Source organism: Psammomys obesus, unplaced genomic scaffold (assembly GCF_907164565.1).
Source record: "Psammomys obesus unplaced genomic scaffold, mPsaObe1.curated_primary_1811, whole genome shotgun sequence".
Classification (NCBI taxonomy): Eukaryota; Metazoa; Chordata; class Mammalia; order Rodentia; family Muridae; genus Psammomys; species Psammomys obesus.
In genome coordinates this window covers 17,454,765-17,468,468 of record NW_026594428.1, presented here as the reverse complement: position 1 = coordinate 17,468,468, position 13,704 = coordinate 17,454,765, and the positions used below count along the sequence as shown (strand labels likewise).

Here is a 13,704-nt window from a genome sequence, read left to right as displayed (position 1 = left end):
ACTGTAAAACTCCTCAGTTAATTTATTGTGCCTTATACAAAAAGACAGCTTGAAGGACTGGGGAGATGACTCCGGGGATAAAAGCACTAGCCATGTCATGGCAAAGACCTGAGTATTTCAGTAGGATGCCTGGCACCTACTGAAGTATTGGGTATGGGTAGCAGCCCGCCTGTAATCCCAGCCACGTAGGAGGCAAAAGCAGAGGATCCTTGGATCAAGCTGTTTATTTAGACTAGAAAAGTTGGTGAACTCTAGATTCAAGTGAGAGACACATCTTCAATATAAAGATGGCAACCAAAAATTACTAGACATCAACTTCTGGGCTTTACATACAAATACACACATGCAAACAAACACAGATGCATGCACAACACAAACACATGCAAAAAATTAAGTTATAAAGCTCAACGGGATACGAGGAAACGTGATTATCAAATTATACAGTAGCTAAATAACAGGAGATGTTCTTTTGAATCAAAAATATATTTCCAGGGAATTCATAATGCTACAAGGAGCAAAAGTAATATTCAGATTCATTGCAAACAAGACACAGAGGCAACTGTTACAAAGCATGTTTGGACACAGATTGTTGTCTAAGAGAGCACACCAGTATCATACTATATATATATATATATATATATATATATATATATATATATATATATATTTTTTTTTTTTAATGAAGGCATGTAAATGAAGACCATAGTGATTTTCCTCCAGAAGACCACAGGCAGGCAAGCTTGTTCTCTGGCAGTGAGGAATGAATTCTAGCTCTCTCGCTCTCTCACACTTGAGAGATTACCAGGCCAGCCTTCCTCACAACACAGGCCTCCTCATGACAGGTTCTGTTCCACCTCACACCTGCTATCAGAACAGAACAAATACCAGCTGTGCTGCCTCCTTTTATATTCAGTTTCCTCAGGTCCATGGTTTTGGCATGAATCTTGGCATTATCTATGGTTGCTTTCCAGTTCCTGGTTTTAAGAACCTGTCCTCAGGCTCAAATTATCCATTTGTAGTGTGACCATGAATCCATTGACTCTATCAGCATTTTAGTCAACATTTTTTTTTCACTCAGTAAGGAATCTAGGACTTAGAAAGAAAACCTTTAATCCCTCATTTCACATCTCTCTCCTTCCCTAACTTTGTTTGGCCCAACTCCTCACAGATTCTGAAGTCATGAACTCAAACCAGTAGACAGGACAACCGTATGATTATTGTAAGAGAAATAACACAGATTTCCTGAACACGCCTCAGCCAGAATGGCTCTGCCACCATTTTCTTTGTCTCAGTCCTACTGAAAGGGCTAAACAGTCTCCACTGCACTTGTGAACTGGATTCAATTTACTCCTGTCCACTCAGTGAATTTCTCCCAGGTATCACCAGTTAGGTATTCATGACATGTGTCACTTCTATGATCCATCATGAGCCCAGCTCCCCTGAGCTTTCTCATTCACATGGTCTCAGCCATCCTTGCATTCTCCAATAATCATATCTGTCATGAAGGCAAATTCAAACCTAAGAATCACCTCAATAATCACAGCCCTAAGCACACAGTAGGGTCCTGGTCAACACTACTCAACAGTGCCTTTCGACATCAATAAAGGTACCCATGACCGCTCTGTTGTTTATTCAAATGATTTGCCTCACAGCCTCAGCACAAAATTCACCCTATCTTTCCCTGCTCCCTTGGTGAGGCACACTCAATTACAGGGCACTAAATGAAGATTAGGTGTCTCTCAAACAGCTCATAGGAGGAAAGACTTGCTAACTGCTGGAAATGAGGCAGAAATTCTGAGACAAGAAAACTTATCCTTGGGGTTTCACTAACCACCTATCATGGCTCTATTTATGTTAAAATGAAAGTGGAAAATCCACCACTTAAATGGCAATCAAGACAGGAAATTGCAACAAAGAGAAAAATCAATGAACACATTCTTGTTGAACAATGCATGACTGCTGTGCTCAAGGACTCTTCTTACAAACATTTCCCTCATGCCTTCCAGTGAGAGCGAGCATTTTACAAATCATGACATACCACGACGTACACTTCAATCTATGGTTATGAACTAGAATTTATTTCCATTCAATGTTAACTACCAACCTGAGTCCCATTAACAGCTTATCCTAATGAACTCTCTCTACTGATCTTCATGGTGCACATGACTCTATTGTATGTTGACAGGATAAGGTTCTCAGTATGTATGCTGGATGGGTTAATGAATTATTCAGCTTACTGCATGATAATTCAGAACATACACCTGCTGTACAAAGAAGGACTTCCCTGTTTCAGGAATGACTGACATCCAAAGAGACATGATTAGAATATAATGTGATATCATAAAATATGCTGAAAATTCCCTGTTAATAAGTGGGATTTGTACTCAAGAAAGCCTGTTTTCACAATTACATACAGAAAGCAGGAAAAACTATATTCTTTAAATGAAAAAGTGCAGAGAGACATTGTATATGTCATTGTGAATGATAAAAACGCATACCTTGGGGACCGTAGAGATGGCTCAGTGGTTGAGAGTTTGTACTGCTCCTGCAGAAGGTATGATCAGTTCCACCATCCATGGTGGTGTGGCACAACTACCCATAACTTCAGCTCCAGATCCTGTCTGTTAATGATCTCCAATGGCACTTTCACAAATGGCTTACACTTAGACAGACACACATAACAGGCAGTTCTTCCTAAACTCATAATATTTGGTGGAAATATCCTTAACTTGTTTAGACAGTATGGATAAAATTTATACTTAAGGAAGGGAGAAGACAATCCTTAGGAGCCGTTTAATGCTAAAATCTCCCAGTGCAAAAGATGAGCTGTCTGTACCAGGCCACCCCAAGAACATTTCTATATTCTTGTGGATTTCTCATCCCACTCAAGCAAACACTGCCGATCAGACCACATGTTTCCCCTGGGCCCTTCAGCTTGCTCCAAGTTAAGTTCCCAGGAAAGATCTGATTCCCTCTCATCTTAATCATCTACCACAAAAGATTCATAGCTGTGTTACCCAAAACCAAATGCTGAATTTTTAATTACTTAGAAAAATCAATTCTTAGGTTTTTATTATATTTTCTCCTCAAGAATTTTGGGAGTAGAAGTGTATGTGAGTGTTACAAGTCTGGCTTGGTAAGAATGGGGATAGAAGAAAAAGTGGGGAATACATTAGAACTCATTGGTACAGGAAACAACTTCCTGAACAAAACACCAACAGAACAGGCTCTAAGAGCAACAATCAATAAATGGGACCTCATGAAACTGAAAAGCTTCTGTAAAGCAAAGGACACCATCATCAAAACAAAACGACTGCCTACAGATTGGGAAAGAATATTCACCAACCCTTTATCTGACAGAGGTCTAATATCCTATATATATATATATATATATATATATATATATATATATATATATATATATATATAACTAAAGAAGCTGAAAAGCAGCAAACCAAGTAATCCAATTAAAAAATGGGGAACAGAGCTAAATAGAGAATTCTCTGTAGAGGAATATCGAATGGCAGAGAAACACTTAAAGAAATACTCAATGTCATTAGTCATTAGGGAAATGCAAATCATAACATCCCTGAGATTTCACCTTACACCCATCAGAATGGCCAAGATCAAAAACTCAAGTGACAACATATGCTGGAGAGGTTGTGGAGAAAGGGGAACCCTCCTCTACTGCTGATGGGAATGTAAACTTGTACAACCACTCTGGAAATCAATCTGGTGCTTTCTCAGACAACTAGGAATAGAGCTTCCTCAAGATTCAGCCATACCACTCCTAGTCATATATTCAAAAGAGGCTCAAGTACACAATAAGGAAATTTGCTCAACCATATTTGTAGCAGCTTTATTTGTAATAGCCAGAAGCTGGAAACAGCCCAGATGCCCCTCAACTGAAGAATGGATGCAGAAATTGTGGTGTATCTACACAATGGAGTATTACTCTGCAATGAAAAATAAGGAAATCATGAAATTTGCAGGTAAATGGTGGGACCTAGAAATGATCATCCTGAGTGAGCTGTCCCAGAAGCAGAAACACACACACGGTATACACTCATTTACATAGACATATAACATAGGATAAACCTAGTAAACTCTGTACATGTAAAGAAACTAATCAAGAGAGAGGACCCGAAAATGCTCAATCCCCATTCTGAAAGGCAAAGAGGATGGACATCAGAAGAAGAAGAAAACAGGAAACAACCTAGGAACCTGCCACAGAGGGCCTCTGAAAGGCTCTGCCCTGCAGACTATCAAAGCAGATGCTGAGACTTATGGCCAACTGTTGGGCAGAGTGCATGGAATTTTATGTAAGAAGTGGGAAATAGTAAGAGCTGGAGAGGACAGGAACCCTACAAGGAGAGCAACAGAACCAGAACATTTGAACACAGGGGCCTTCCCAGAGACTCATACTCCAACCAAGTAGCAGGCATGGAGATAACCTAGAACCCCTGCACAGATGTAGCCCAGGGCAGTTTAGTGACCAAGTAAGTTACATAGTAATGGGAAGAGGGAATGCCTCTGACATGAACTGATTGGCCTGCTCTTTGATCACCTCCCCCTGAGGGGGGAGCAGCCTTACTAGGCCACAGATGATGACAATGCAGCCATTCCTGATGTGCTCTAATAGACTAAGACCAGAAGGAAGGAGAGAAGGACCTCCCCTATCAGTGGACTTGGGGAGGGGCATGTGTGAAGAAGGGAGAGGGAGGGTGGGACTGGGAGGGAAAGAGGGAGGGGCTGATAGGGGGATACAAAGTGAATAAAGTGTAATCAATAAAATAAAAATAAAAAATGTCAGTACCCCCCCACACACACACATACAAAAAAGAATGAGGATTTGGACTTATCCTCAATAATAGGAAAAAATTTGTGTATGGGGGTGGGTTTGTTGACGTTGTTTTATTTACCTCAACAAAGTTGGCATTAAGCACATCATCTAAGCTCTCAATATTGTTCCAACACTACCTCAGCTCGAAGCCTGCTGGTGAAATCCTACAAATATTTATTTTACACTCAAGTTTTTACTCTAACTTCTGACTTCTTCTGTACTCTTTATGAGTACAGGATATTCACATCCTACCTACATAATCACACAGCACAGTCACAGTTAATGTTTTGCCTTTTCCTTCTAACTTCTCTAAGATATCATAGGAATGTAATTAAACTTTTAATTCATTTTTATTGATGTTCTCATAAAATATATTTTGATCATATTGTTTCCTCTCCCTCAGTTCCTCCTAGATCCTCATCAACCTCCCTAATCAAGCAATTTCAACTATTTGTTTTTAAATTTCAGTTTATCCTCTTGTTTTAAAGACAGGGTAACAGCATCATATGCCATTCCCTTATACAATGCCTCAAAATTTTGTTTTTAAATGCTACACGTAGAGCTCTAACTCCTGTTTATTAATGATTGCATTATGTACAGAAAGGATTTGTCATTGTTTCAATTGTTTGCTAGCCAATACTCTAGCTTGTTGTGCCGCCAAAATAAGCATTATACTAAATACCGATATATGAGACATGTAATGATGATAGATACATAGATAATAGATAGATAGATGGATAGATAGATAATAGATCGATCAATAGATGATAGATAGATAGATAGATAGATAGATAGATAGATAGATAGATAGATAGATAGATAGATAGATAGATATTTTGGTATATTTGATAGACTCAAGCATGATTTTGTTTGTATTTAAAATGCAGTATTCATGATGAGTATGCAAAAGTAAACACAAACCTATGGCATGTTTGAATTTTCTTCTGTAAATTTATGATGATGTTGTACTAAAACTTCTAGTCCTATTGGTTCTTTTTCTCATCAACCTTAAAAAGAGCTACATTAGCTTTATCAACATTTTGTTACAGTGTGGCATACATTTCCTCTTGAGTATTTTTGTACTTTTAACTAAGCAATTTTTAATTTATGTACATGAATGTCTTGCCTGCCTGTACATATGTGCACCATGTGTCTGGTGCCTGCAGATGTCAGGAGAGGGCATCAGACCCCCTAAAACTGTGGAGAGCATTGTGAGCTGCCACACGAGTGCTGAGGACGGAACCCAGCTCCTCTACAAGAACAGCTGGTGCTCTTATCTCTGAGACATTTCTAAGGCCTACTTCTCCAAATTTTAATGTCTAATTTACCTCACTATTGTTAACACTACACTGCTGCACACATCACACATTCCCTGATAATTTGCATTTTCTGCCTAAAAGCCCTCTGCCCCTTTGCCTTATATCAACTATCTCACTATATTTCTTCAGATATGCTTATTTTTTCATGTTTATGGCTATGCTGTTTTCCCTTGGACTTTTTTTGTATATGGTGTAAGTCAATAGCCTTAATTTCATTTAAGACATTGATTCACATGGCATTATTTAGAGAATCTTCTGTACTAAACTGAAATACTATCTGGAGAGGAATTGGGGCCCTGCTCACATCTGAGTCTGCAATAAGACCTTCATTATGTCCCACGCAGAGATAAGTCTTCCTATTCTCATCCTTTTAGGTACTGCTTTGATTAGTGTGTTTGATAAAGTAGATTCTATCCTTGGAACTTTCAACTATTTATACATACATAAGATCTTAAGATTACTGTTTTGATTCTGTTGTTCTCTTTGTGGAGCTCAACAGAACCAAAAAACTGGGCCCAATCGTCTTTTAGGACCATGCATGGAGATAACCTAGAACCCCTGCACAGATGTAGCCCATGGCAGCTCAGTCTCCAGGTGGGTTTCCTCATAATGGGAACAAAGGACTGTCTCTGACATAAACTCAGTGGCTAGCTCTTTGATCACCTCTGCCTGAGGTGGGAGGTAGGCTTACCCGTCCACATTGGAGGACAATGCAGCCAGTCCTTACCTAATAGGACTAGGTTCAGATGGAAGGGGTGTAGGACCTTCCCAATCAGTGGACTCGGGAGGGGCATGGGAGGACAAGAGGGAGGGACGGCAGGATTGGGAAGGGATGAGAAAGGGGCCTAAATAAATTGTATCATTGAATAAATTGTAATAAAATCATTTTTTTAAACACTGTTTTGAATAAAATAATTACAAACATGACACTGTGATAATTTCCTAAACATGAACAGGGCATGTAACTCAGTAGAATATGCATCTAGCATGCAAAAAACACTGAATCCAATCTCCAGAATCTGATAAGCCAAGCTTGTTGGCACATGCTTGTAATTCTGGTCCTTGTAAAGCAGCAGGGAATCAGAAATTTAAAGCCAATTTCTTCAGGTACATAGTGAGTTTAAGCCCAGACTGGGCTACATGAGACTATGTCAAAACAACAAGTAAGCAATCATGTAACTTTATGGAAGATGGCACTACTATGATGACCTGAAGTTTCCCACACAGGACCTTGACTTGGCATGTATCTCACACATTCTAAATTAAACTATTAATGACTCCCATGATAAAACACTGTATTTTTCATCAGGTATGCCTGTCTTGTCATTTTTTTGTTAAAGTTTTACTTCTCCTTTTATATTTTATCACTGAACTAAAGTCAGGAAGACTTCCAGTTCAAAGCCAAATAAGGCACCAGGGTTGCTCAGCTACAGTGAAGAAGTACCTTGAGTTCCACAATTGCCATGGACTCCTGCTGGGTTCCCATGCCCACTATTCTTTACTATGAAAAACAAACAACCCATGAATGGGATTTTCCCTAGCAAATCCACGGAGCGGCACATGCTCCTACTTACTATTTTCTCACTCTAGACTATCAAATTGATCTATTCAGCTCTCCCCCGGTAGCCCTATTAGCCATACACTTCCTGAAGCAGAAGCACTTCTGACAGTATCATTGATCTTTCCTGTCAATGGCACCTCCTTTAGCTTTACCAATAGATTGACACAGTCGTGGCTTCCTACACTTACCCAATCAGCCCCTCTAATTAAACATCATCTGCTTCCTTAGCAGCTACTCATTCTGCATACAGAACACTGACTGTTCTTAGCTGCCCCACCTTGGGGCCATGCTCTGCCACAGCATTACTGCTATTAATTGTGTCACTTTGCCACAATGTTTTTGCTAAGCCAGCATCATGGAACAAAACAATTAGAACCCAACAGAAAGCAGAATGAGGGCCACAGAGACTAGAGTGTGCAGGAGCAGAGAGGTAGAATACTGGACACCAAAATTTAATTAAACAAAAGAACTCTTCTAATGTTCTACAGCATCACAGTGTAACTAAAGTCCACAAGAATTCATCATTAATTTCAAAATAACTGGAGTGAAAGAATAGCCTGAATTTGCATCACAGAAATGCAAATTAACCCATTTCACATCACAGGTAGAATGCTTATTACCACATCTATATATTATACAGCATATGTTTCCTGTTATTATACTGTGTTCTCTCAGTACAAAAGTTACATGTCAGCTACATTAAAAAAATTAAGAATCTTGCTTTATTTTCCAGTATATGCTCAGGATTAAATGTGAGTCTCAATCCAGATTTCTGTAATCATTTGCCATCCTTTATTTACAAGAAACATAGTTTTCATATAACAGTTTCTTTTAAATCTCAGACTTGAAATTGACTTATTTATTTTATAGTGATATCATACTTGAGAAGTTCATTATATTTTGATGATTTTGACATGGAAAGTTGAAGAATTCTTTCTGTAATTAACATGTTTTATAATATATATATTTCCTTGAATTCTTAAACAGTTATGCTTGAACACAATCTTTAATATTCCAGTGTGATCCAGTTCCTCCTCCAAAACGATTAGACATAAAGAAACACCAGAAAGAGCAATTTCTTTTCACCTACTGAGATACTCAACTATTATCAACATATTCTCAATTTCTAGCTTTCTGGATAAATGTTGACAGTTTTTTAGACAGTATTTTCTATGCACCAACTATTTGGCCTGAAACCTTCAATAACAACACATGTCAAGTTGATTAACATATCTTCCCAAAATTCATCTACATGAGTGTGTTCTCCTCCTTATGGAATATGTTGGGCTATATTTTTTTCTTTTCTTAAACAGCCTAAATCATTATTAACACCATGGAATCAAGAAAAAAATTTCACCCCATTTTAATATTATTTGTGTCATATATATTAACATGACATTATTCTCAAACAATGTGACCATCCATTTTCACTCAAAAAACATTTTTTACATGCCCCCACAAATGTGACATAAATGGAATGCTTCTACCTGTTCTTTGACGGAGGCAAGGATGGCAGAGGTGGTTTCTGTCTCAGAGCCATCCCCATTAGAGGTGTTCAAGCCTGGACTTAAGGAGCTGTTCTTCTCTGAGGCTGAAGAAGGCTGATCTGGGACAGGCATAGCTCCTGTAACATAAGAGAACAAGCTTAGACCAGTCAGACATCATTGTAAACAGAAGCAGCTATGGGGAATACAGTTGGAAGAACGAAATTATGTCAACAACTGTGACATAATTCTGGAACAATGAATTCAAACAAAATGTCACTCTGTATCAACCCCAACCAATTTCTAAGATAGCACAGGTACAACTTTGTGCACAACTTTAGGCTCTATTTTTCTGTACATGGAACAATAAATTATGGTAAGGGAGAAGCAAGATTATAAGGATGGAAAAGGTGATAAAAATGCCGAATCTAAGGATCTAATATAACTTCTGATTGACATCTGTCTTACACAAATGCATCACTCTTCTCTTTTGGTGTATTTTCGACTCAGAAGACAATCTATTACACAGCCCCCTTTAAAGGAAAGAAAAATCACACAGTGCAAACGACCAGTTATTATCAGTAACTAAAGGGGTACCCCAAAAGAAGTTTGGTTGATACTGTGAACTGTATTAAACAGCGTTTCCATCCCACTAATACTTATGAAGTTCATACCCTGACAGAGCAGACTAAACTTTTTAAAAACCAGTGGGGACTTTGTTTGTTTGTTTTTTTATTGTTTGTTATTATTATTTACATTTTATCAACTCTGCATCCCGCTCCCCCATTCCCTCCCAATCCCACCCTCCCTCTCTCAGCTTCTCCTTGCCCCTTTCCAAGTCCACAGACTAGGGAGGACCTCCTCCCCTTTCGTCTGGCCTGTTTTATCAGGTATCTTCAGGGCTGGCTGTGAAGTCCTCCTCTGTGGCCTAGCAGAACTGCTCCTCCGTTGGGGGGTGGGGAGTCAAAGAGCCTGCCATTGAGTTCCTGTCAGAGATAGTCCCTGTTCCCCCTACTACAGGAAACCAATTGGTGAGCTGTTTGTTTTGTTTCAGTTGATTTTGTCTAAGTTTATTAACAAAAACAGAGACTCAACCCACATTAGCATTAATGTAAAACGGAAACACTGATGAGGTTAAAAATAACCTTCTCCAATGTTATTTTTGTTGCATTATATGGTCAAACCCACACAAATTCAAATTTTACTCCATCAGGTAATGGCAGTAGGTAGTGGGGCCTTTGGTAATTGATTAGGCTACTGGGTAAAAACTCTCATGAGCTTGACGGTGCTATGATAAAAGGACCAGAGGGAACCCTCGCCCTCCCACCATCTGAAAATCTAGTGAAAAGAATCATCTGGGATCCAGGATGTAGGCCCTCACCAGACACTAACTCTGCCATGCCTTGACCTTGGAATTCTTGATTCTCTATAACTGTGAGAGATGAGGAAGAAGAAGGAGGAGGAGGAGGAGGAGGAGGAGGAGGAGGAGGAGGAGGAAGTGGAGGAGGAGGAGCAAGAGGAAGAGGAGGAGGAGCAGGAACAGCAGCAGCAACAGCACTCCATCACTGAGAGCCTGAATGATTAAGAACCAGGCTGCTGTCAGGAGCATATCTCATCAAGCAATGATCATCAACACAGAAAGCACTAGCAAACTACAACATTTAACCATGGCATCCTGAAACAAAGCTAAGGATGAATAAAAGTCATTTTCAAACCCATGCAATCATATTGCATGTCCCTGCGGGACCAGCATTGTTCACATATTCAAAGGTATTTTCTGTTATCCCACTCTGAGCACCTTAGCTTTGACACTAAAATAGAATGTCCATAGATGCTCTTATTCTATGTTATATGTTGCAGTTGTTTAATAATATTGGGATATGAAAACCCAAGAAAGCCCACTTATGCACTATCTTACCCAAAATATATTATAAAAATGTGCATTCAAACTCCTCATTGCACCTTTTGATTAACCAGCTCTTGGGGGTTTTTATTTTCTGAAGTAAATTACTTGTTATATCACCTGGGTGATCAGGCTAGCATTGGAAAATAAGTTCATTATAAACAGAACAAATGAGGGCATTTAGGGGAAACATTAACAAAACAGTTTGAATAGACAATAATGATCAGCACAGATATTGACTAGGGGAAATGCAGCTATCGATGACATGTTCAGGATGTCTACTTGAAAGGACAGACACAAACAAGATGGATGATACCATGACTATGGTGGGTGGGGAGTTGGGAAGATTGCTTGAAATATATCTATGAATTTACATCATTTCCCTATATGGTCTCTTTTCTAATCAAATCCCTTGATTATGCAGGATTTAGATATTTCAGTCAACAAATGCACTCAGGTAAAGTAATAAGACCTATGGCCTTGAAACTGGAAAGGTGTTTCAGAGAGGAAGGAGGCAGGGACACAGAGGAATAAGAAAGAAAATGCCATGTCTGTGTGAGGTCACTTCTGGGCCCTTAGGGAACCCACTTCTGACCTTGATACTTAACCCTCCACCAGCGCATATGTAAGGAGCTTCCACGGGATTATACAGAAGCACTGAATTCTGAGAAAGCAGGAGCCTTGCATACACTTTAAATCATTCTAAATTTTATGCTCCCCAAACTTTACCAGACTCACGTTAATTCAGGTTCCAGGACAGTACTATCATCAGTGGGTTTTCTGACAAAGAAATTCTCCAAGGCAGTGGTTCTCTTTTTTTTTTTTTTTGAATTTTATTTTTTTCTTATCAGTTACATTTTATTAACTCTGTATCCCAGCCGTGTCCCGATCCCTCATTCCCTCCCAGTCCCTCCCTCCCTCCCTCATCTCCACCGTGCCCCTTGCCAAGTCCACTGATAGGGGGGACCTCCTCCCCATTCATCTGATCCTGTTCTATCAGGTATCTTCAGGACTGGCTGCAAAGCTCTCCTCTGTGGCCTAACAGGACTGCTCCTCCCTTGGGGGGTGGGGAGGCCAAAGAGCCAGTCATTGAGTTCCTGTTAGAAATAGTCCTTGTTCCCCTCACTATGGGAAGCCAATTGGTTACTGAGCTACCACAGGCTACATCTGAACAGAGGTTCTAGGTTACATTCATACATGGTCCTTGGTTGAATGTCAGTCTCAGAAAAGACCCTGTGCCCAGATATATTTGGTCCTTGTGGAGCTCCTATAAGGCGGTGGTTCTCAATCATCCTAACATGGTAATCCTTTAATACAGTTCCTCATGTTTCGATGACTCTGAACCATAAAATTATCTTTGTTGCTACTTCCTAATTGTAATTTTGCTACCGTTATGAATAGTAATTTAAACATCTGATATGCAGGATATCTGACATACAACCCATGTGACAGGGTCGTTTGGCTTCCATAAAGGTCGCAAGCCACAGTCTGAGAGCCACTAGTCTAAGGTCTCAAAGATATTAAATAGTATAGGTGGGGCCAGAACTTAAGTTTTCAGTCATTTCTATTTTAGTGCCTTTAGATGTGAGTTTATTTCCCACAACTCGTGATGTTTCAGAGACGTCAGTCTGTTAGCTAAGTTTCATATAATGTATTTCTTTAAAGTATAACAATAACCTATTTAATAAAATATGTTTAATAGACACTGAATTAAGGCTTAACCCTTCAACATTGGATCCAAATGGCACAAGAGATGTATAGTGCAGCTTATCCTATCCCCTTTCCTCTCATCCTTCTATAGCAGGAGAAAGAAGCCAAGTAGAATATTCTAGGTTTATTCTACCTTGTAGGATGCCTCAGCAATTACTGGAGACAACTTCCATGTCTGATGCAAGCACCTTACAATACCTCCTGCACTATAATGTTCACATCCAGTTGTACCCTAACCATTGGTCACTACTATGCCTGAGAAGCAAAGACTGTCAACACTTGTTCCCAGACTTCTTTGCTTGTGATGTAAAATGAAAGACAAAGAAAATGTGGAAAAGACCTGCTAGTGCAAGCCTTGAACTGCCTTGGCACAAGCTTAACAATTCTAATCCTCCAGAGTCTTTAGAAATGTGGCTAAGTACTTTAGTCTTAATCAGAGTTAATTTGCTAAAAATGAATGTTTAAGATGTGCTAAGTCCAAGAAACCTGAAGAGCAATGGGAAACAAAATCTAAAAAGAAAGAAGAAAATAAAAGAAAGAAAAAGAGAAAGAAAGAAAGAAAGAAGGAAAGAAAGAAAGAAAAACGTCCTTCAGTAAATCTACCATCCCAGATACAGAAATATATTTACTTTAATGAGGATATGACTATCTGATTTTTATATAATTTATTGTAAAGTTAGAGAACTAATGTAGAGGTTTATTGTTCGGGAATAACAGTTTCTTATAACCATAAAAAGTATTGTATAGTTAATTATGTAATGAATCGTTAATGTTTGGTAAACTTATACATTTAAAAATTGACTTACCTAATGCTTATGTGTAATATTTGTCTCATTTTGGAATTTATGGCATTTTTCAGTACACAGATTCTTAGAGGTAAAAAT

General features: G+C 39.0%; 1 protein-coding gene across 2 annotated transcripts in view; it reads right to left on the bottom strand.

Annotated features, from left to right (window-relative positions):
• Positions 1-13,704, bottom strand: part of Ctnnd2 (catenin delta 2) — an 894,554-nt gene that overhangs the window by 717,277 nt on the left and 163,573 nt on the right. For both annotated transcript variants that reach the window (XM_055618984.1, XM_055618985.1), the window contains exon 2: positions 9,211-9,347. In XM_055618984.1, the coding sequence (XP_055474959.1) occupies positions 9,211-9,347 (137 nt within the window). The remainder of the gene's footprint in view (positions 1-9,210; positions 9,348-13,704) is intronic.